Here is a 25,201-nt window from a genome sequence, read left to right as displayed (position 1 = left end):
GTGGTGACCTCTCCTTGGAACTGCCAGCCCCATAGACTTCAGTCCTTACAGACATGTTTTATTAAGCCCTAAGTCCCCAGGGCCCACCACAGTGAACAACACTTACGAAATATATGTTGTCTGGCCTCCCTTGGAAAATCAAAGAGAGGCTTTATTTACTGATCTACCTTTAGTCAACTGAAACAAAATCTCAAAAACAAAAAGTCATAACACATCGATGGTCACTTCCCAGGCACCGCAGCCTGTCCCCCTGTCCAGTGCCCAGGAACAGACAAGCGACCGTAGTCCAGAAGCACTGCCATGTCTCCTGACATAGCTCACTCCCCAGGGAAGGGTCACAAGTCGACATCACGCCACACTTTCCCTATTGCCAGGGTTATTCCAGTTGAATGCACTCCCAGAACTGCTCTAAACAATTACAGACTGGCATTTATACTATCCCCACACCATCCCTCACTCACCCGAAGTAACCCAAGGGGTATTTTCCAAAGCAGGTCGATGCTGTTAGGTCATCCCCGTTAAGAAGTTTGGCTGAAAAACGTGCTAGGTTATTTATCTTTCTGGAGAAGTCGATTTCACAGTCTGAGGGTTGAATTTTTAGTACAAAGGGTGAGCTTAAAGACGAGAATAGGGGCTTAGCATGGTTTATAATGGGGTTTAGGACCAGGATTCTAGATCCAGCTCTGGTGCCAAGTCTGCGACCCTGGGCAAGGCATGTAACCTTCCAAGACTCAGTTTCCCCATTGTAGGCTAATGACCTCTAAAGTTCCTCCCAGCTCAGTCTAGGGTTTCTAGGCCTGACACACTTACCACTGGCTGCTGATCTGCTTCTTCTTAGATTAGCAACCTAAGCTGTATCATATGCGGAGGCCCAGGAATCAAGTTCCACACAACCAGCCGACTGGGGCAAAGCACTGCCACAGGTGGGAATGAAAGAAAAATGAAATCTGCAGAGGCTAGATGTCAATAACTTTGCAGTTATTATTTTGCATCTTTAATCTGTAAGGGCCAATTTTCCTACCCTGAACTAAGAATAATGACAATATTCTGAATGAAACTTTAGAGCTCCTAGAAAAATGTAAAAACTCAAAGACTTAATGCAATTATGAGAACAAAAAGTACAAAATATCTTGAGTGTAACTTCTGGAGACCGCAGAACCCTGAACAAAAATGTACTTTCTTATGTAGGATTGTGAAATTTTGTCAAAGACAATACAACAAAAATAGAACGACGTGGTTACCAGGGTTATGAAAATTCATAAGATTTGTGCCCTTTTATGAATGTGTGTTATACTTCAATAAAAAGCTTATTTTAAAAATAAAATAACCTAATTTCACAGGATGGAGAAGTAAAATTAAAATGCTTAAGGATTTTCATAACTGCCATTAATTTTGTGAAACTCTGAATTACTGTTCCCCAAACAGCTGCGGCAAACTGGGGAGCTAACACCGGCATCCCCAGTTGAAGAAACACCAATCTGGGGAAACACTGCATGTTGACACACAAGATAACTTCAAGTGCTAAATGGAAAACTCTCAGGAATTTTAAAAACGTGTAAGGGGCAATTATACATTGTCTCTCAGAGAAAGCATTAATTTAACCTTGCATGTTCACTATATTTTAAATCTTTCCTGAGGTAGGTGGTAAAATGATTTACAATCCCTTATTAGATCTATTTTTTTTTCTAAAGATTTTATTTATTTGAGAGAGAGAATGAGATAGAGAGAGCACGAGAGGGGGGAGGGTCAGAGGGAGAAGCAGACTCCCCGCTGAGCAGGGAGCCCGATGCGGGACTCGATCCTGGGACTCCAGGATCATGACCTGAGCCGAAGGCAGTCGCTTAACCAACTGAGCCACCCAGGCGCCCTAGATCTATTTTTTATTGCAGAAGTGACACCCAGTCCAGGTTAAACACTGCATACAACAACAGAAACAACAGAAAAGTAAAAATACAGAATGAAAATGTCAGTAATTCGGGGCGCCTGGGTGGCTCAGTCGTTAAGCATCTGCCTTCGGCTCAGGTCATGATCCCAGGGTCCTGGGATCGAGCCCCGCATCGGGCTCCCTGCTCCACGGGATGCCTGCTTCTCCCTCTCCCACTCCCCCTGCTTGTGTTCCCTCTCTCGCTGTGTCTCTCTCTGTCACAAAAATAAAAATCTCTAAAAAAAGAAAAGAAAATGTCAGTAATTCTTAATCCTCTCATTCAGACAGAAGCACTCACTAGTCACATTTGGTTTACTTCTGTTCTGCCTGAGTCTTCCTTCTCTTTGTTTGTATATGTCAATATTTTTTAATACTGATGAGAGAGTACCACATATGCAGTTTGCATATCATACACACCTTTCCACACCATCAGAAATTGTTTTGTTTTTTTTTGTTTTCTTAAGTAGGCTTCGTGCCCAATGCAGGGCTTGAACTCACAACCCTGAGATCAAGAGCTGCATGCTCTACCAAGTGAGCCAGCCAGGCGCCCCTAGAAAATTTTCATAAACAATTTAATTGCTGCATAATATTCCCCTGTATGGAGGCACTACACAATCCTATTTTCTAAGATATATTTCAATTTTTGCATATGCTCAACAGAAAAATGTACACAAGTTTTAAAAAAAGAATTATGTGAATTAGTAAATTGAATTGAATCAAGCCAGTCAAAGTGCCAGGGACATTTATTAGACAAATAACTACTGCTTGTCTTAATGGTATACTTAACCCTTTGGTGCTGAAGGTCAATACTTCCTAGATAAAATGCAGATATATAATTTATTGGTGTGAGGCACCAAGAAGTACTGATTAAATGGTGTTAGAGGTTAATGCAAAATCTTCAAATGCATTCATGGGATTTTATTAAAATGTCAACAGCTGTAATCTGAATCAGCAGCGAGTGGTCAGGAAGAAAATGAGGCAGAAGTAACAGTTTATAACCCTTAAAACCGATTTCTGTAAATAGGAATCAGAAGGAAGGAGGAAAGAAAACGCATCCACAAGCTCAGACCCCTTTTATCAGAGCTAAATCCTACTCTCTTCCCTACATAAAAGATGAAGGTATAAAAGGGAACTTTACTCCAGAAGAACTGCACTCTCATCCCCAAAAAAAGAAAAGAAAAGAAATTGGGCCAGACAGATCTTAACAAACTTGGTAAGGCTCAGGCAGGAAGTAAATGCACCTCGTGCTTGCCCAACTCCTGTGGCAACCAGTTTTCACCCCTACAAAGTCTGCCCAATGCTGTTACCACTTGGGATCCAGACAGGGCCTCTGGCAAAGCTAGAGTCTGTGTGCCTAACCAACATGTCCACTTGTGCCCAATTAGACAAGCCAAGGTTCTAACCAACCCAAAATGTTACCTATTAGGTCCAGACACCTTTCCTAGACACTTTTATTAATAATTTTAAAAGACAGCCACCCAACTTGTAACCTGTGAAGCAAGCTCTGACCCCCAGCAGACTACCTCACTCCCGGGGGTGGGGTCATTCAGAGCAGCCCTTCTTCAGGGCGTCACAGCCTTCAAAGCCCAATTAACTGTCAAGGTGAGGATCCCTCTTACCTGCTCCAAACCCAAACTCTATCTCATTTTCTCCCTCATCCCACTCAACTAGGGTAAGTAATCATATGAATGTTGGTAATTATTTAATATTAAGAGGAAAGATTTACATTTTAATAAGGGGTAATCTCCTAGCTGACCAAAAGAATGGAGCTCAAACGTTAGTCTCCCAGGCAGGCTAAGTAGCAAAAGTATCTCTGAGTATCTTGAAGTACATACACCTGGTAGTAAAACAAAGTACAGTATTCAAGTGTCGGCTTTTAGTTGAAAGGGGTATTGTTTTGAAGTATCTGAAAAGGTAGGGAGATATCTGTGTCTAAATGTTTGTAATCCTTATCTTCTGTGAATTACTTGAATTACAGCCCACAGTACTATGACTTCATTGAAGGTGTACAAATCTCCAATGGGTACTGCCAATAACTTCAGGGTTTTTATAAAGCCTCAGGCTTTATGAGGCTTGACTGACAGCTCAGAAAACTTTAAGGCTTTGAGGCAGTAAATTTCCCTAAGAAGTTAAGTCCTGCAAAAAAGAAGATCTTTTTTCAGCCAGGACTTCACCTAGGGATGACTAGGTTCCCCAAACACTCTATGAGTCACACTCTATACCCACTCCAGAAAACTACCTAAGTGTGTATTTCCAGAGCTGCTGGTTTGACCCCATGAATCAATCGGAAAGATGAGGAGCCTCGGCGCTGCTGGTTATCTCTGAACCCTAAAGAGCTAGTGACCGAGGGGCTATAGGCTCTGCAAGACAACACAGAACTGGAAATAACAAGCGTCAGCAAGGATGTGGAGAAAAGGGAACCCTCATGCACTGTTGCTGGGAATGTAAATTGGTGCAGCCACTCTGGAAAACAGTATGGAGGCTCCTCAAAAAACTAACAACAGAAGTACCGTAGGATCTAGTAATTCCACTTTGGGTATTCATCTGAAGAAAACGAAAACACTAATTTGAAAAGATATATGCACCCTATGTTTACTGCAGTGTTATTTACAATAGCCAAAATATGGAAGCAACCTAAATGTCTATCTGACGACAGATGAAAGGATAAAGATGTGGTTGGTATATATATACACAATGGAATACTGATCAGCCATAAAAAAAGAATGAGATCTTGCCATTCGCGACAACATGGATAGACCTAGAAGGTATTATGCTAAGTGAAATAACCCAGACAAAGACAAATACCATATGATTTCACTTATATGTGGAATCTAAAAAAAAAAAAAAGAACAAACAAACAAAAAACAACAAAAAAGAGAGAAACAGACTCATAATATAGAGCATAAACTGGTGGTTGCCAAAGGGTAGAAGGTGGGTGAAATAGGTGAAGGGGATTAAGAGGTACACGCTTCCAGTTATAAAATAAATAAGTCACAGGGATAAAAAGTATAGCACAGGGGATATAATCAATAACATCACAATACACTTATCACAGTGAGCATTTCATAATTATGTAATTGTTGAATCACTATGTAGTGCACCTGAGACTAATGTCAACTATAATTCAATTAAAAAAAAAATACAACTTGGGACGCCTGGGTGGCTCAGTCAGTTGTCTGCCTTCAGCTCAGGTTATGATCCCAGGGTGCTCGGATGGAGTTCCATTCCACATTGGGCTCCTTGCTCAGCGGGGAGTCCGCTTCTCCCTCTTACTATCCCTCTGTTATCTCCTTCTCTCTCTCTCTCTCAAATAAATAAATAAAATTTTTTTTTGTAAAAGCGGGAGAGGGAACACAAGCAGGGGGAGTGGGAGAGGGAGAAGCAGGCTTCCCGCGGAGCAGGGAGCCCGATGCGGGGCTCGATCCCAGGACCCTGGGATCATGACGTGAGCCGAAGGCAGACGCTTAACGACTGAGCCACCCAGGCGCCCAAATAAATAAAATCTTAAAAAAAATACAACTTACAACGCTCCTTGCTCTGTAAGAAAAGGGGCTTTGGAAGAAAAGGGGCTTTGGGAGATCATCAGCCAAGTGACTGAAAGATGGATGATTCTAACAAACCCGTCACACCAGCCAAAATTACCTACTCCTTGTTTCCAGACATCTTCTGCCTTTAATTATGCCACCCCGTGGGGGAGGAATGGCCTCCAATTTTCAAATTGCACTCAAGGCCCAGTTAAAAAATAAAAACAAAAACTAAACAAACTCTCCACCGTGAGGTACTGATCTCCAGGGCCCAAAGTTCTCTCTCCCTCTGAAATATGAAAGCCCTTACTGTTGGTGCTTCTTGTTTGGCACTAAACCACTGCCCTAGGCTGTTTTTTAATTTGTTTTGGTTTTTAATCTTTTCCTGTATATGTATCTTATTTCTACAACTACTATACATTCTTTGAAGCCAGGGACTGACTGTGCTATAAAATTAGAAGCTGGAACTATACTTCTGAAGTTTCTTCCAATCCTTACAGGCCACTGTCTCTAACCCGCACTCTCTGTCCATCTCCCTAGTGCTAAGAACAGGGTGAGGTCTACCTACAGCAGACCATCAGATTCTTAGTTTAATAGTGGCTGAAGGAGACAGGGGTAAATGGGCATCTGCTTATCAAGAAGGCAGGTGTACATGAAAAGAATGAACGAAGAGCAATTGCTTCATCTTGGTAAGGACCTAATTCCTTTAGGAAATCCCCTGGTATACATTAATCATACGAGACAAGACTTGTTTAGGGCCACACAGCTGTCTGTGCAGAACATCGAGCTCATACATTAAAGCTCTGTCCCCAGAAGAAATAGTATTTACCCTCTCCACCAGCTCCTTCCCCTCCCCCCTTCCAGGTCGTTCTCACTGGCAGGAAGGGCAGCATGGGACATGCACATAAAAACCCGAATGCATCTCATCTTCAGTAAGGCTTACACTAACTTGAAGCTGCTCCAGCATGTTCTACAGACCACATCTCTGGAAACAGTGAAATGAAGCTGCCTCAGGTCTCACTGTGGTCACTACCCTTGCTTACTAGGCACAAGTATCAAAAAATAAGCAACAGCTTGATGATTACCAAGTAAAACCATATTACAAAGTACCTTATGTCTCTGCTCCCTAATCTGTCAAACACAAAAGGTAAACACATTCATTTTCACCAAGAATGCAACGAAAGAAAAGGAATCCTAGAGGGATTCACATAACTGGTCATATAGGGAAATAGGGAAACTGACTTCTTGAAACCCTTCAAGAATAAAGCTATGAGTGCTACGACTAGTATTTTTAATAAGGTCCTTACAGGATGTGGTCAGATTTGATAGTTTGTATCAAAAGTCTTTAAAATGTTCGTATCTATTGATGCAGCATCCCACTCCCTGACATTCATTCAGGGAACTGGAGACACCCAGAAAGACTTATGTAACAGTGTGTCTGTTGCAGCATTATTTCTAATAAGAAAGAAATCAAAAACACTTAAATATTCAACAGAAGACTGGCTAATTGTATATTCACGTGTCTGACACACAACCATTAAGAAATCATTAAGGAAGAGTATTTGATGACACAGGAGAATGCTCATGATATAGTCGGTGAAAAGGCAAGTTACAAAACATTATACATAGTGTGAGCTCCATTTGTAAAAAGAATATGTATGTATGCAAGAGAAACAGGATATATATTAAGATAGTGGCTATCTCTTCTTGATCTTCAAAACTGGATATAATCAACACGTAGAACTTATTTTTAACATTTTATTATACACACACACACCCAATGGAATATTACTCAGCCACAAAAGAATGAAATCTTGCCATCTGCAACCACATGGATGGAGCTAGAGAGTATTATGCTAAGCAAAATAAGTCAGAGAAAGACAAATACCATATGATTTCACTCATGTGGAATTTAAGAAACAAAACAAATGAGCAAGGTGGGGGGAATGAGAGAGGGGCAAACCAAGAATCAGACTCTTAACTATAAGAGAAGAAACTGATGGTTACCAGAGGGAAGGGGGTTGGGGCGATGGGTTAAAGACATGATAGGATCAAGGAGTGCACTAATCATGATGAGCACCGGGTCTTGTATGGATGTGTTGAATCGCTATATTGTACACCTGAAACTAATACTATACTGTATGTTAACTAACCGGAATTTAAATAAAAACTTCAAAAAAATAAAAGAGGAGGCTGTTAATCTGCTTTCCATGGTTTTTCAATGTTCATTGTTACTCTTAGATTTGCCCATGTCATAGGTCAGTTTCAGAATAATCTGAAAGCCTTAGGGAAAGTCCAACTCTTTCACTTTATAAACTTTTTAGGTCACTCCAGAAAAGGGGGAATTTAACCTTCTGGAGTAGAGAATGCCTTACTTCCTGAATCTACATCAACTACTTCCCATTCATCAGTTCCTATCAAATCAATAGTTTTTCTAAATCTAGACTCTAGAGCTACAATTTATTGCCCCGGTCTGGCTCCCTCTGGAAAGGGGAGAGCAGACATTGTTCCGACATCAGGCTTCACAGTATACACACATCATAAGGGATGGTGCTGGGAGGTCAGACTCAAAACCAGCTGGCCTCTGAAGTCTGAGTAACCAGCATCCAGGTCCTGAATTTTGGTGTATTTTATGCTCCCAAAACACAGTAGAGGAACATCTTGGTGTGGAAGAAGTCACCAGTCCTAGGCACTGGAGGGCTAGGCAGCTCTCTACTGCATGGTTTGAGGAATACCAGAGATCCGCATTACCCTTCTCACCACAAGGCTTGCTGTCCCTTCTCCTTCTACGTGCTCTGAAAGCCTCACAGTCAGGTGTGAGCATTCAATTAGATAGGGGTGGTCTTTGACTGGGGTGGGGGTAAGGGGGCATCGTCAGCAGGTGCATGTTTTCCAGGAATGCCACAAACTGAAGGAAAGGAGAAGGCAAAAAGGTCCCATTAATACATGGCAGATTAGTTCATGGGATTTACTAGATATTTCCTAACAGAAAAGTCCTTCCTCTGGGAGTCAAATTTTGATTGGTGGGGCCAGGAAGTGGGAGGGAACAAGATACAAGAATAACAGGAAGGGTCAGGTGCAGAGGTTCCAAACTGGTAAGTCAATCTGGCCCAGAAACCTGTTTTGTTTGACCCTCCTCGACTTTATAACTGGGAGATTTGACATCGATATCTATCTTTGGCATCTCTTCAAAATCTCAGAAGATTTAGCAACACTAGGCCTGCCATTCCCCACAGCGACGCCTGGCCGTCCCACTGGAAGGGTATGTGCTCCCAGACTCCCAGGGGCCAGGTGCAGACGTGAATGCAAATGATGGCACCCCTGGCCGGCCCCGCTCGTGCCTGTGCCCTGCCCCGCTCCTATAGGCGTCAGTCTGTAACACCAGCTCTTGGGTGGGGGGTGGGGTGGGGGTCATAAGGGCAACAGTCTTTTCCAGTTCATTATTCTGATCTGTTACAACGCTCTACCAAGAGAGGTGAAATGTACCTTATGAGACAGAAGAGCTGTCATTCTTCCCATAAAAGAGAAACTAAAACTTGTTCTAGTCCTGAGAGTCCCGGCTGGCTAGGAAAAAGGTCTCAGAGATTTGCAAATACTGAATGCCCACACTGGCTGTCAAAGGATTCAAACAGCTAGTTTCTAAATGATAGCGTGAGTAACATTTAAAGAATATAGTTCCTTTTCCTTGGAGTACCTCCCCCTTCAGGGAATCCACCGCTAATCCCCTTAGCTGGAAATCTCAATTCATTATGTGCCAGCAGGGATACGGACTCAGAATTTAACACAAGGTTTTATAGTAATTCCTTCTAAATTCTAGAGAGGAAACTTTCCAATTGTCTAACTAGAAATCCCTGTTTTGTTAGAATAAACTCTTAGTACTCAACATAAAAATGTTTCTAACGTGGACTCCCTGCCCTAAATAATTTGTGTTATTTCATAATTTAGTTACCCATACGATATAATTATCTTCTTTGATCACCTGGATATGAAGACATTAGGTAAACTGCTGACTTAAATTCACTGATGCCTAGTTTCTTAAGAGCTACATGGTTTTTAAGTCACAAACTAGCCCTGTTCAAGTATAAAATTATCATGCTTCTATTACCACATTTATATCTCAGAATATTATAGTTTTAAATCACTGCAATGGTTAATATAAACTCTGAATATACTGTGAATTAATATAAACAGAGCCAACCAAGTAAAACCTATAGGTGCCGTATATATTGTAAGCATGGCAGAAATGGAAATAAATCATGTCTGCTCAGAGGCAATGCTACCCAAACATGAATCAAAAACATTTTTTCGGGGCGCCTGGGTGGCTCAGTCGTTAAGCGTCTGCCTTTGGCTCAGGTCATGATCCCAGGGTCCTGGGATCGAGCCCCGCATCGAGCCCCGCATCGGGCTCCCTGCTCGGTGGGAAGCCTGCTTCTCCCTCTCCCACTTCCCCTGCTTGTGTTCCCTCTCTCTGTGTCTCTGTCAAATAAATAAAATCTTTAAAAAAAAAACAACAACAAACATTTTTTCTACAGAGACAGAAAACAAACACGCTAAACTTACTAAATAGAACTATGGCTCTACAACTTATTTTTTCCACTTAATAATTTCCAGATAATTTGATGGCAGCTATAGCCAACATATTTAATTCAGTTAGAACCTCTCGCTGTCCAGTTTCATAATCTTCATTCTAAAATTTCAGCTAAGAATAAGACCATTCCATGGAAGCTACTCGGTGCACCTGCAGCAGCAGAGACACCTGCCCTGGCAGCCAGCACTTGCTGGAGCGGCTATCAGCAAGTCATGCTGTTGCAGGAGCTTGTCAGCGCCGCGGTGTGCGGGTGACACGTGCAGGGGAAACAGCCAGGGTAAAGCCCCAAAGCCCAATCCCTGTCTCCCAAGGCCAGATTTTTCTCCCGCAAACTATTCCTGACACACAGCAAACTGTATTGAAACACAAAAGAGAACAATCAGATGCACCATTCTCCCTCTAGCACCAGAAATGATATATAAAGCAGTCGAACCCTTTCTAACCTGGGGGATTTCCTTGGAGCAGAACCAGGGGATCTGAGCTCCCTCTCCAGCTATCACAAGGACAAGGAGAATGGCCAGGGCTGGGGGGGGGTGGTGAGGAGAGAGAGAGCAAGACTCACCAGGAGAGATGAATAGATAAGCAAACTGAGATTGCCTCCCAGTTCTTGGCCAAGGTGTGGATTGTGCCTAGATTCCCTGGCCCTGAAGCACAACCAACCCACTGCCAGAGCAAATGGCTTTTTTCTGAGAGCAGTTCCTCGGAGGAGTTTTCTCTCTTTGTCCCTTGTAACTTCCAGAAATTCTTGAACCTCCTGCACAGCCTTAGAAAATAGTATTGGGCACCTGGGTGGCTCAATCGGTTAAGGGTCCCGACTCTTGATTTTGGCTCAGGTCATGATCTCAGGGTCGTGAGATGGAGCCCCACCTGGGGCTTTGCACTCAGTGGGGAGCCTGCTTGAGATTCTCGCTCTCCCTCTGCCCTCCCAACACCCCCCGCCCCGTTCTTTCTCTCTATAATAATAAAATACTCAAAAATAATTAAAAAAATAAATTTTTAAAGAGTATTGACAGAGTACTAAATTTCAAAACTTCCGAGGAAATACCAAGGAAAGGGGCTTAGGGTGGAAACTATTCTATTTTTTAAAAATCAGACTGATAACAACCTACTCAGGAGCAACAAATAGTGGGACACTGGATGTTGGTGCCTGGCCTGGTCTGATGTAACATTTAGCTTTTCTAATTTCAAAAGCCTCTCTCAGCTGCACGGCAACTCAACTTGAACTACACTGCACTGCACTTACTGAGGCTCAGCTTTTTCTCCCCCCTCTCTTTCTAATATCTTCCCTGCACAAAGCTAATACTCATTCAACAAGTATTTATTATCTACTCTGTGTACCATGGCAGATAAGAGAAAAGGAGGTCCCTAACCTCACTGAGCTTACATTCTATTATGGATATAACAAGCCTGTGTAAAAATTCACACTATATAGAAATGGACAATGTAGGAAGTAAATATCCCCTATAATCAACTACAAATTGACTGTCTGGTAGATACTATTTCAAATAATTTTTTGTGTACCGAGAACTACATCCACCCTTATTTTGTAATGGCCCCATAATATATAATCTGTTTTGCTACTTCCTCCCCTTTAACAATCAATCTTGGAGTTTTTCCATTACCTTCTTTTAAGATGGATTTCCATCTTTCAAGAGAATCCTTTGTAACCTTTCCTATTCACACCACTGTGATTCCCCACTAAGGACTCTTCAGGCCTTTGGGGAGGGCTGCAATAGTCCATAAAAATGCCATCTCCCCTGGGGCACCTGTCCCAGGGACTGCTCATAGGCTCTACCTCCTGAATTGACTGCTCTGTCTTGTTTCTTCCCCATAGTCAGGTCTCAGCTTTGGCATGTATTCTTGCTTTGTGCCTACAATCTTGGGTTCCATGCACAGACTCTCTTCCCCACCTTCTGTTGTAACTTGGCACCAGCAAGTTCCTTGCCCTTCCTTGTCCCTGGAGCTAGGAGCTAGCCCTGCCCACTCCTAACCCTGAGATGGGCAAGTACCTGGATAGCTTTCTACAAGGGACAGGAAAGATGGATAGTTGTTAGAAGAATGGGTGTCTCTTTGTTCTTCTGGTGGATAGCATCTGCCCCTAATTTTCCTTGTTGCTCTGAAAAGCTTTTCTAAGATGACAAAATAGGAGTTTCTTGGATTCTCTCTTCGCATAGGTCTTTTTTAGTTATTCACACCAAGTCATACTGAATCCACGGATTATTAAAAATCAGTACCCAAAAATATGGCCCTTTATTTTCAAAGGATATATAATTTTTAGTTGTGCATAGACATCTTGAAATGTAGGGAAATGAAAAATAGGAAGTACTATAAACTGTCTCCTGTTGTCGGTGCACCTGGGTGGCTCAGTGCGTTAAGCGTCTGCCTTGGGCTCAGGTCATGATCCCAGGGTCCTGGGATTGAGCCCCGAGTTGGGCTCCCCGCTTCGTGGGGAGTCTGCTTCTCACTCTCTCTCTCTCTGCCCGCTCCTGCTCACTCGCTCTCTCTCAAATAAATAAATGAAATCTTTTAAAAAAAGAACAAACAAAAAACTGTCTTCTGTTGTTTTTCCCCAAAGAGCAAGACCACACTAGGGAGGTTTATATAAGTCAGAGGTTATACAACAATCTCAAATGATAGTATTTGGAAGACAAGATTAAATTCAGAAATACAAAATACTGTGAACTGCTAGTCAAACCAAATTTGGGCAATCTGTGCCACCAGCAAGTCCAGTCAAAGGGGAAAGCTAGCTGTTTTTAGCTGGCTACCTTTGTCCCCCCTTTTGAAGAGAAATCTAAAATCATAAAAACAAATACAGGTTTATTTGGGCTAGAAAGTGGAATGAAGAGCAACGACATTCTGCTCGCCCACCAGCTTAAACCAGAAAGAGAGGAGTCACAAACACATGACAGCCTGCTGAAACACAATACTAACTGATATACTCATTGATGGACTAGAACATTATATAGCCCATTTAATAAAATATGTTATCATCAATCTATATGTTCCAAAACAATTTCTCTAAGATTCAGATCTGGTCATGTAAATTAATCCCTGGGCATGAATGTTCAATATTCCTCAGTATAAGTGAATGAATTAGAATTTCTTTTTTTTTTTTAAGATTTTACTTATTTATTTGAGAGAGAGAGAATGAGAGACAGAGAGCACGAGAGGGAAGAGGGCAAAGGGGGAAGCAGACCCCCCGCCGAGCAGGGAGCCCGATGTGGGACTCAATCCCGGGACTCCAGGATCATGACCTGAGCCGAAGGCAGTCGCTTAACCAACTGAGCCACCCAGGCGCCCTGAATTAGAATTTCTTAAAGTGCTTCTCTATCCCTCCCCTCTCCTCCCTTCCCTCTGAGGTAGGGCCACTACTTGCTTAGAGATTATCTGAAAAATCCTGATAAACATTTTCTCTTCTATCTCCCCCCTCCCCCGACCCCCGATTTCAAGCCTCCAAATAAGCAGAATTATATGAACAAACTAAAGTATAAGTGACTATATTTTGGTGTGCTTAAAATAACCAAATAAATTTAGAGGAATGAAAGAGTGAGTATTCAATATAGTATAGCTTTTCCCAGATTTCCATGTTTCCCTGAAGAGAAGGCTCTCCCTGGCTCCCTTGCTTCAAACTTTCTCCAGAACTTACTCTCATGGCAATGCCCAAACCCCAGGATCCCAGGCCTCCCAAGCTGCCACTAGTGGCCTCTCCTCAGGGTAAGTTGATGGTTACATCCCTGGTCTCAAGTCTTCCTGTTCAGGGCCCTTAGGTTTGCAGGTGACAAGTTAAGCCTACTCCAGAATTACCCCTCCTGAACGGGCAAATTCCATGCTGGGTGGTTCTGGGCTGTCTGAACCAGAGTAACTCCCAAGCTAGCTCTAATCAGAATTGAATTCTCAGAGACTCTGTAAGCTTTCAAGGGTATGAGTGGATAGCCCCTTTATGTTCAGAGATTAAGTACGCCCTTGTGTCTTTGGGCAAGAACAAGAATTTTAAAAACACTTTAGAACAGCATCTCTCTATAAAAAAGGAAATGGATGAATTCTGAATAATTCATGAACTAATAATACATGAATTCTGAAGTTCTAGGCATTTCTTCTATAGATTTTAGCCATGAGAGCTTAAAATCTAGGTCTGGTGCCAATCCTTGAGCCAGCTTTAGTTGTATGAAAATTTAAAACAAAAAAAATATAAAGTAGAAAAATAAAGCAGGTTGATAAACCTCTTTAAAGCAGTGTGGTTAGAACAAAAAAGGCAGAAGTCAAGAAGAAACTTCGGTCTGGTCCTGGCACTGCTACTGTAGCTTGGTCACCTGGACTAGCCATTTAATCCTCCAGGGCTCCTTTACTTCACTGATAAAAAGACAAGGTTGAGGAGGCTGGTCTAGATGCCTCTGAGAATTCTTCCACCTCCAAAAAAATAATCACCATTCTAAATACTACTCAGTTTTGTTAAATGCATCTCTGCTCGGCAAACTGTGGATACTTTTCCTTTGTGAATCTTCGTACCAGATACTATGCAACTACATTAAAGTCAAATGTGATCTCTTATTAAGAACAAGTGCTAAAAATAAAAAAGATGAATCTTCTGTCTTGGGTACAAAAAAGAGACTAGAAATGAATCAAGAAGAGACTTTTGTTTCAACATTTCTACAGAATATGGATCACTTTACATCTTGTAGTCAGTTTTAAATTCTCTTCCTTGACCAGGAAACTGCAACAAGTAACAATCAGCAAGAACTCCTCCAGTCTTGGGCTGTATCTGAGAGGGAGCTTGATGCCAAGTGCACAGAGAACCGTCGTCTCTTCTGCTTGCAGGCCCTGAAACTGCAGGAAAGCACCTCAGGTGTCACCCTGACCTGCCCCATCTTCCAGTGACGGCTGAAGGAGCTCACGGACCTGCCATGGAATATTCCACATCAAGGGAAAAGAGGGTGAAGCTAAGTTGGCAAAATGATTTCGATATAATTTTTTTAAGATTTTATTTCTTTGAGGGGCGCCTGGGTGGCTCAGTTGGTTAAGCGACTGCCTTCGGCTCGGGTCATGATCCTGGAGTCCCGGGATCGAGTCCCGCATCGGGCTCCTTGCTCGGCGGGGAGTCTGCTTCTCCCTCTGACCCTCCTCCCTCTCATGCTCTCTGTCTCTCATTCTCTCTGTCTCAAATAAATAAAAATAAAAATTAAAAAAAAAAAAAAAAAAAAAGATTTTATTTCTTTGAGAGAAGAGAGCAAGCGTGAACGGGAAGGGGCCGAGGCGGAGGGAGAAAGAATCTGAAGCAGACTCCAAAATGAGTCGAAACCAAGAGTCAGACGCTTAACCAACTGCGCCACCCAGGCGCCTCTCAATATAATTTAAGTGAAAAAAGCTAGATACAAAAACTATACAAATGCTAGGGCCACAGCGATAATAAGTTTCGTCGGTGAAACGAACATAGAACAAAATTTTAATAGTGATTCGTGTCATGTGGTGGGACTATTCCCCCTTTTCTCTGCCTAAATTTTCTGTAATTTTTTTGATATTTAAACTGTTTTAAAATTGACCACTGAAGAAAAAAAATTTAGCATATCTCATTCTAATTTACATTATTCCCAGCACTTAGTAAAATAACTGATCTTCCACACTGCTTTTTCTGTTTTTATCTAGAATTTTCTCAGGTCAGAATTTAAAATATTTTGGCTACCCACATTACACATCTGTTTCTAAATATCTCGGGTAAAGAGCTCAGAAATCAAGCTGGCAGAGATCAGGTCATTTTGTAAGATGTATTTTTCAAACAAAAAGAGGACTTTGGGCTGGCTTTCGCAAGCTCCCAAACTCTCCCTGGGCAGGATCCGACAGGCAACACTTATTCCCGGTTCCCACTTTCCCCCACCTTCCTTAACCTTAGCAGGCTATCAGCATCCCTTTCCGTGCAGGGCTGGACGGTTAGTATCTTCACCTTTACAGGCCATACGGCCTCTGTCGCTGCTACTCAACTGCAATTTAGCACAAAAGCAGCCACGGATGCGGGCGCCTGGCTGGCTCAGCGTGGTGAGGCCCCCAACTCTTGGTTTCGGCTCGGGTCGTGAGATCCAGCCCCACTTCAGGCTCAGAGCTCAGTCAGGGGTTGGCTTGACATTCTCTCTCTCCTTCTCCCACTGCTCGCCTCCCCACCTTGCCCCACACGCACGCTCTCTCTCAAGTAAATAAATCTTAAAACAAAAAAACAAAAGCAGCCACAGACGCTACATAAATGAATGAGCGTGGCTGTGTTCCAGTAAAACTATTTTTTACAAAAACAGGCAGGGGGCCAGATTTGGCCTGTGTGCAATCATTTGCCAACCTGTGGTCTACAGCACACTGGAGAGCATCCATGGGGCTCAGAGGGATGGAGAAAAGACCTGAAGGACTACTTGCTCCTTCTAAGGAATGGCTGTCAAACCTTTTCACAGCCACACCAATCTACCAGAATTCTCTTTGAAAGTGGTACTGATGAATTTTTCCCCCAGAAGTCACAGAATTGGTTCCTCAAATATAGCAGTTCTCAACCACGATACCTACAGAATAATACCTATAGAATATTTTGCAATTAATTTACTATTAATAATACAGTACTGGTTTTTCAAATGATTTTTTAAAAAACATTTATAAAACAGGAAGCAGTCGATCAGTCTTCTCCCAACAGCCAGCCTGGCCCGTACACAATCCTGGGCGTGTCTGCGGTAGCTAAGGGCTCGTGTACACACTTTTAGCCTGTGTATGTTTGCATCAGAAGGAGCCTTACGGGGCGCTGCATCCAGCCCCTCTCCATCTTAAGATAACCACCCCATTCTCTAGCTAACAACTCAAACAGGTCAGGTTTGGATCAGTTATAGTCTTAACTAATATCCATCAAAGCATACACGAAGTCAAACAAGAGGAAATGGGAGATAGCCAAGAAGGGCAAGAGGAAATGTGATAAGGCCTCCTACAAGCTGAATAATTTGCTCACATACTCTTCTTTTTATAAATTTCCATTGTCGTTCATCTTAGAAAAATTGGACAATGCATGAAAGTAAAAAGAAAAATTAAAGCCCCAATACCATCATGAGGCAATACTATTGTTATCATTTTAGTTCCTTTTGCTCCAAATTATTTTTCTGTGTCTATTAGGGGAAAAAAAAAGATGTTTTTGATAAAACTGCTTTTTACTCTCTTCATTATTATGTCATGAGCTCTTCCCTATATAGTTTAATATGGCTCAAAAATGTGATTTTTGTAATGTCTATATTAAAAGTCCATCAAATGGATGGACCATATTTTATTTAAATTCTCCCCTGTTGTCGGGTATTTATATCATCTCCCTATTTTTTAGAATACATTAGAGGTTGAAAATAATCCTATGGAAGTTTACAACACTATTTACATATAATATTTTCTATTTATGTATTTGACAGCAGATATTCCCTAGAACAGAGTAATGTCTGAGGCCCTCCAGATCAAGGCACATCAGAGTACGTTAGTGACCACAGGAAGAGGCATACAACCCAGGATGAGACATGGGGGCACTGGACCCATGCACAGGAAAACTGGCCATCTGAGTCCTTGCACTTCTTTACTAAGGGCAGGTTAGGTGGTAGAGTCAATCAACGTTGGAACTGTGGTCCACGTGAGATACTGTCACGAGACTGAGCCTCGTCTGCTCTCTCTGCAAAACCCAACAGAGGAAAACTGTTTTGCCTTGAGTGCTATTATTAAAACTGTGTAGGAGAAAGGAGGTTAAAAAGCTTGTGGCCCATGTTTTGTTTATAGCATATAGTAAATTTGTGGGACATTTCTTTTGAAATAGAAGGTCAACTAATTGGTCTTTCTCCCATGGGTGCCTGGAGGAGGGCTCTCTGTTGAGTGTTTTCTCTGCAGGGCATCATGGGCAGAATGTCATTAACGAACAGAAGTGGATGTCAGCCTGGCAGCATCAACAGCATGGAACGCTTCTACAAGTGGCTAGGGGCTCGGAAACCTCTAGAGCCTTTAGCGGTAGGTAGAACCCAAATATATTTCCCTTAATCTAGCTGCCAGTCAGAAAATTCAGACAAATGAATAATCTAGTTCATGTAATTTATAATGCTGGAAATCTTCCCTCCTAGAATAAATTGTCTGCTCTTAATTAAGCCAAAGGAAGAGGGATATAAGATAACTTAGCGGAGGGAGGGAGTTTTAAGTGTCCTCTCGAGTTACACATAAAAAACGCTCCAGTTCAGATTCCAGTTTCCATATTGAAAGATACGAGGTAAAAGGAACACATGTGTATTTTAGAAAATATAAAAAACACAGCAAAATTAAGGCTGAGCCAGTCAAGGTAATGCAACAATGTTATTCTTTTACTTAAAGATGGGAAAAGGAACATTTCTGATTAAAATTTAAATCTCACATTGTATTTACCTAGGGGATTTTTAGAAATTACTTTTCAAACCTAATTTTCCCAGAATTATCTGGGATATAATTCACATTTTAAGTGGAATAACAAAAGCAAGCACAAGGTGGTAAGGACAACTTTCTCCACACCAGCCCCACCCCATCTTCTGTACCTTTCTGACAAAGAGCTGCGCACGAACAGGACATGGACTCTTCGCTTTGTGTCTCTGCCACAAGAACTTTGGATATGCAAACAGAAAAGGACCAGGACTACAGATATGTCTCTCAACACCACAGGAGGAATCAAGTTACATGTGAATTGGTCAAATGTGCACAGAAATCACTGTCACCTCTTACTCCAAACACTGGAAAGAGCTGGAGTCAATGCTTCAGGACAATGGCACTAGGGGGCCAACAAAGCCATGCGAGATAAACACTAAAATGTCAAATCCCACAGAGTTATTAGTCACAGTATCTGATCACAACCAAGGCCTACAGGCCTGTATGGAAGTGTCTGTTTTTCAAGACCTAAGTCAACTTTACTGGAAAGTGGTGGGGAGGACACAGCATGCACTTACCTTACCAGTGCATCTGGTTTGCTTAGCTGGTTATTAGGAATACAGTTTTCCATTAAGTCCTTGTGTGTACTTGGGCTCTTGCTCGGGCATTTTTGCTTCTTCTCATTTTTACTAGATGAGGAAGGAATGCTCCCATTTGTGGCGCTATGACTGCGAGGTGAGGAGTTCACAACTCCACTGGCATTTTTGTAATTTTTTGAGGAAGCAGTGCATGAGTCCTCTTTCAAGAGATTTTCTGTACTTCCCACAAGATCATTATTTAATCTTTTACTATTGATATGGTTTTCCATATACTCAATTTCTTGTATTTTCGAGTCTACAGGTTGTAGAATATTGTTGTTGTTTATTCCAAGGTTGTGTTTTTTGGCATCCTTGTCCTTTTCTTTCCCTTTTTCTCGGTATTCTATCTCTGGCAAAGTTGTGGAGAGTTTTTTGTTGGCTGGGATACCTCCGTTGTGGTGTATAAGGATCGAGGAATCCATATCAGGCAATCCTTTGGCTGCTACAATACCAAAAACAAACCAACAAACAAAAAAACCCACACCGGAATATTTAGTTGTATAAAAACACAGCACAGATTGATTCAACAAACTGCATTATCTACACTTAGAGACTCACTATATCAATTTGCAAACTCATTGAGAAGCAATAACCACACCACATTATGCTAACTTCAAGAAGCAAATCCAGATAAATTTGAGAAGCTGCCCATTTAGAAAATCACCATCATTTATAAACACCAAGCCATTATAGTTTGTGCCTTGAAAAGAAGATGAGGCTTTTTTATAATTAAATCATACTTATCAGTCAAATCAAACTTTATCACTGGGATGAAGAAAGAGCACACAGGCAGGTCAGACTCTTAAGTGGCCATATTTTAAGAGATGCTAACCAAACTGTTAATAACTTTACTGAAAAAACAGCAATTAAATGAAACAAAAGAAAGGTGTGATGTTAGGATATAGGGCATTATCCTTTTCTTGACTCTAGCATTAAGGTAATAAAAAGTCTGTGTCATTTACTAGACCACTCGAAAAGAATTTTCTGTATGAGGTCTACACAGTCCAGTTTGTCCAAGTCTACTTGAAGAGATTTTTGAACCATACCAGAGAATAAGATTTTGGTATATATGAACTAAAAACATGACTCCAAACTTCCAACTCTCAAATCAAAGAAAACTGATACTGCTGTCAATTCATCTACTGAATTGGACATATGCTCATTAGAGAGATCCTGTTAGAAAAAGTTCACTTTAAGATCCACATTGCATTATATGAGCCATTTAAAATGGGACCTACCTACCTTTGCTCTATTCAGAAGAATTTTAACTTATAAAACAATTGTTTCTGTCTACCTCTCGATCTTGCTTATACTTTGGTTCTTGGCTTGCCTCAACTACAAAGTCACAGAGTTATATATACATTGCTACTGAGAACAAATATTTTAAAATATTTATAACAGATAAAGTATTGAAATATAAAATAAGCTATAAAAATAAAATATATAAAAATAATAAAATAAACATAGTAAAAGCACATGGTCTTCAGACACGAGGTAGAAAACCCCCACACCCTGTATTTCATGACCAAACAAAGCAATGGCCCTGAAAGGGAACACCAGAAAACAGGAAAATCCTTGGTCATCTTCCAAAGTCCTACCAACGCTGCCAGGGGAAAAAAAAATTCTACTGATAGCAACAAAATAATGACTAATCTACCCAGCCAACACAACTTTAGGGTAAAGACCTACCTTCCTCGGCCTCTTTTTCTTGCTTCTGTAGCATCTGTTGCTCTGGGGGGAGAGCTTGTTGAAGAAGCTGCATGTAAAATTCGTTCTCTTTTTGCACTTCCTTCTGCTTCCTTAACCGCATTTTGTAGCTTACATAACTTTTGAAGCCAAAGCCCAAAGTCACCACAGGGTACCCAATGCTAGAAAGAAGAAAATCTAGCCAGTTATTGTCAGTAAAAAACAAACAACACATGCATCAAACACATGAGGACATCTAGGACTGAAATTAAGAAATAAATTCTAGATGATAATGGTATTAGAGCACTTAGTAAACACATAAATATATGGGATGTCTGCTGTGGAAATGAGAGGCAGCCGGCACACAGAACACACCCCCAGGGAGCAGCAGGACTGCTAGACCATGAGAGGCTGCCCACCAGACTCCAGCATTCTTCAAACCAACTCAAGAACTTAACCCAGTGACTGCTGGATACAGCGGCTAATGTCTTTGATTAACACCAAAGTCCCTTGTGCATTATTAGAACTTGGCCATCTGTATGCTTTTAAGAACTAACAGGGTGGAGATTTTATGAGTGGGTAAAAGTAAACACTGTAAGTGTTAGAAAATCAAAACGGACACATATTCATTTTTAATACCACAGCCAGGGTCAAATTCAGGTGACTACTTTATTCTTGCTGCCTGAGGGGTATTGTCAACCAGCTGTTCCTGAAAAATCAGTTCATAAATACTCTGTCATACATAAATTCAAGAATCATTTAAATGAGGATTGATATTATCAGTGCCAATATTTGTTTTGTAGTACCAAGTTAAACCAGCTGCACTTGTAACTCTAACCTCTGGGATAAAAAGTTGAAATATTTTCATTCAACTCATCAGTCTGTCTAATATCATTTCAAAGCCTCTGCAAACACTGTCAAAACTCATATTCAGCTTCATTAACATTCAAACTTATAAATTATAATTAGTCTAAATGTGATCCCACTACAAATTTAAAGTGACAAGTTTTATTGACCAAGTTTACTTAATTCACTTGCTTGTGAAAAGACTTTAAAATATTGGAAACTATATCTTTTTAGTTGATACCTGTTTATTTTGGTTTCTGCCATAAATATTAGCAAAAATTAAGTCAGTTCATTTAAGCTTCATGAAATAGCCATACATTTCATTAAGGCATTTTAGAATCATTATCTGATTATAATAAAAATAGATAACATTTATCAGACACCTTTGTGCTTGAAATTAAGTTAAATACTTTACATATATCCCCACATTTCCTCTTTCCCATGACCCTACAAGACAGGTCCCTAATACACAGGTGAGACAGCTAAGGCTTAGAGAGGGTGACAGGCCCAAGGCAACAATGCTGTTAGGGGAAAGAGCTGGGGTTCAAACACTCATCTGCCTGAATAGAGGGCTCATGCTCTTTACCACTATGTTATGTTGTCTTCCGGGTTCATGTAAAATCTCTAAAAACAAAATTTATAATTGAACTTACCATTCTACATTGAACTGAATTATAGATTAAGAATACACATAATACTCACCAGTGAGCAGCAAATGGACGACAAAGGTCTACATGAAAATTTTTGAGATCTTTAAATCTAATTGCTGCTTCAATATAAACAAAGAGTATCCAGAGGGACACTGTGGGCAAACACACTCCCCTTTCTGTGGGAAAGCAGCAGAGAGTAAAGCATCAGTGATACATTAAACTAACATAACAGATGGGTTGTTTGGGAGACTAGTTCAACTACAGTAACTTTCTTATTTTTTTTTTGAGTATAGTTGACACACAATGTTACATTAGTTTCATGTGTACAACATAGTGATTCAACTTCCCTATATGTTATGTTGTGCTCACCACAAGTAGTTACCATCTGTCACCACACAACCCTATTACAATATCACTGACTATATTCCTTATGCTATGCCTTTTATTCCCGTGACTTACTCATTCCATAACTGGAATCCTGTACCTCCCTCCCCTTCACCCATGTTGCCCCCCCTCCAATGCTCCTTCCCTCTGGCGACCATCACTTTGTTCTCTCAACTACAGCAACTTTCATTAAGACTTCAAACTAATTAAAAAGCAATATGGTTCAGGGGCACGTGGGCAGCTCAGTCAGTTAAGTGTCTGACTCTTGATTTTGGCTCAGGTAATGATCTCAGGGCCGTGAGATCAAACCCCATGTCGGGCTCTGCGCTCAGCAGTGTCTGGTTGAGATTCTCTCTCCCTCTCCCTCTACCCCCCTCCCCACACTCTAGCTCATGCTCTCTCTCAAAATAAATAAATATATCTTTAAAAATAAAAAGGAATATGATCCAAACTGAAAGCTTTTATATGACAAAAGATGTGATGGAATCATAGACAAAAATAAAAGACAAACATTCTGGCAAAAAATATTTACAATATGTAAAAGAAAGGAGTCACAGCCCTACCATACAAAGAGCTCCTACAAATCAATAAAAAGACAACTGAAGAAAAGAATTTGCAAATTATAAAAGAAAAATATAGATGGCTAAAAAAACATATGAAAAGATGCTCAACTTCACCACTGATTAGGGAGACACAAATGTTTCAAAAATGAGATTCCATTTTTTTTTAACCTACAAGATAAGCAAAATTTAAAAGACAGGTAATATAGGGAGGGTAAGGCAAAGGGTTCGTTCTCATACTTGGCAAAAATATAAATTGGGGCAACATTTTTAGAAAGCAGTTTGTCAGTATAATTAAATTTAAAATATTATACATTTGACCCAGAAATTCCAATTCCAGGAATCTACCCTATAGAAATATTTTAAAAAAGCCCTGGAATAAATGTATAAGAATATTCACTATATTATTATTTGCAATAGCAAAAAATGTAGAATTATTTTAAATGTGTATCAACAGAGAACTGTTTATGATAAATCTGTATAATAAAAGATGCAGCTTTTCAAAAGAATGATCTGTACTAACATGTAAAAAAAAATAAATTCTGAAGAATGAGTTATTGCACAAAGAAATGTTTCTGACATTTAAGTTCTGTTCTACAATTTTTTTTTTAAAGATTTTATTTATTTATTTGAGAGAGAGAGAGACAGAGACAGAGAGAGCACAAGCAGGGGGAGAGGCAGAGGGAGAGGGAGAAGCAGACTCCTCGCTGACCCGGGAGACAGACAGACAGACGAGGGGCTCAATCCCAGGACCTGGAGATCATGATCTGAGCCAAAGGCAGATGCTTAACCATCTGAGCCACCCAGGCACCCCTGTTCTACAATTTTTTTTTCTTAACTACAAGATTATATTTCTTTTATAATTAAAAACAATTTTGGGGAGTGCCCAGGTGGTTCAGTCAGTTAAGCATCTGCCTTTGGCCCAGGTCATGACCCCAAGGTCCTGGGATGGAGCCCTGCATCACGCTCCCTGCTCAGTGAGGAGCCTGCTTCTCTCTCTGTCTGCCGCTCCCCCTGCTTGTGCGCGTTCTCTCTCTCTCTGACAAATAAAATCTTTTTTAAAAAATAAACAATAAAAACAATTTTCAAGGGAGTAAAAAGCAACTTGCAATAGAATAAATAAGATACAAATAATGAGGTAATTTTCATTGATTTTTAAAATCAAAATCTGCAGGCTAGGTTTATCTATGTCAGGACATGATTAATAATGGGATTTTTTTTTTTTTTTAATGAAGATGGACTACATAGGCATGAGGTCCAATAACTCTGGAAAGAGCTCCTTTGAGACTATTTAAGGCAAGCGAGTTATAGAAGAGATAACAGAGAGTCAGGGGAGGGAAATCAGTGATCTGAAGGACTAAATAGCTTTTTACTAAGGATCTTTGGGATGAAACAAAAGAAAAATCATAGCATCTTGGAACTACAAAGATCATTTAGTCCAACCTCCTTATCATACTGAAGAGTAAAGTAAGGCCCAGAGTGTATACAAATTGGGTCCAAGTTCACAGAGATAATCCTGGGTCTGCTCCTAAGAAGAACTTAAATCCCCTTAGACCTAGTCCATGCAGTAAGAAAACGCTAAAAGCTCTGTGAAGGCAGCAAATGGCCTCAACCATTCTTATAGATTTAACATACAAAAAAAGGGGCATTTTTACAGTGTACGAAGACAAATAGCAACTCTTAGAATAATGCATTTTCAAATTCACTGCAAAATGCATTTTCAAAAATTTATATTCTCTAACTCCCTATATTAATTTCTGAAGTTATCATATACGTAATCACATTACAGAAAAAAATAGAAATTTTTGGACAAAATACCTGTATTTCTACACTTATCAAATAATAAAATTACGTTGAAAATATTTTTGAGCAAGTGAGTCATGTTGTACATACAGTTTTGTATTCTGTTTTTTTCCCTCTTAACAGCAAGGAAGTTTATGATATAATCATTCTTTTGTGGCAATACATAATTGCATCAACGATTCCTAATAAACTTAAGAATTTTAAATTTTAACAAATGATAAGAGAAAT

General features: G+C 40.6%; 1 protein-coding gene across 1 annotated transcript in view; it reads right to left on the bottom strand.

Annotated features, from left to right (window-relative positions):
• MACO1 (macoilin 1) overlaps positions 1–25,201 on the bottom strand; it is a 60,330-nt gene that overhangs the window by 15,491 nt on the left and 19,638 nt on the right. The window contains exons 4-6 of the mRNA XM_081817772.1: positions 22,279–22,402; positions 20,734–20,912; positions 18,985–19,486 (exon numbers count right to left, since the gene is read on the bottom strand). Of these exons, the coding sequence (XP_081673898.1) occupies positions 18,985–19,486; positions 20,734–20,912; positions 22,279–22,402 (805 nt within the window). The remainder of the gene's footprint in view (positions 1–18,984; positions 19,487–20,733; positions 20,913–22,278; positions 22,403–25,201) is intronic.

This window comes from Leptonychotes weddellii, chromosome 4 (genome assembly GCF_054177405.1).
Source record: "Leptonychotes weddellii isolate Sample4059 chromosome 4, ASM5417740v2, whole genome shotgun sequence".
Classification (NCBI taxonomy): domain Eukaryota; kingdom Metazoa; phylum Chordata; class Mammalia; order Carnivora; family Phocidae; genus Leptonychotes; species Leptonychotes weddellii.
The sequence above is the reverse complement of the archived record's forward strand: the minus strand, read 5'-3'. Positions and strand labels throughout refer to the sequence as shown.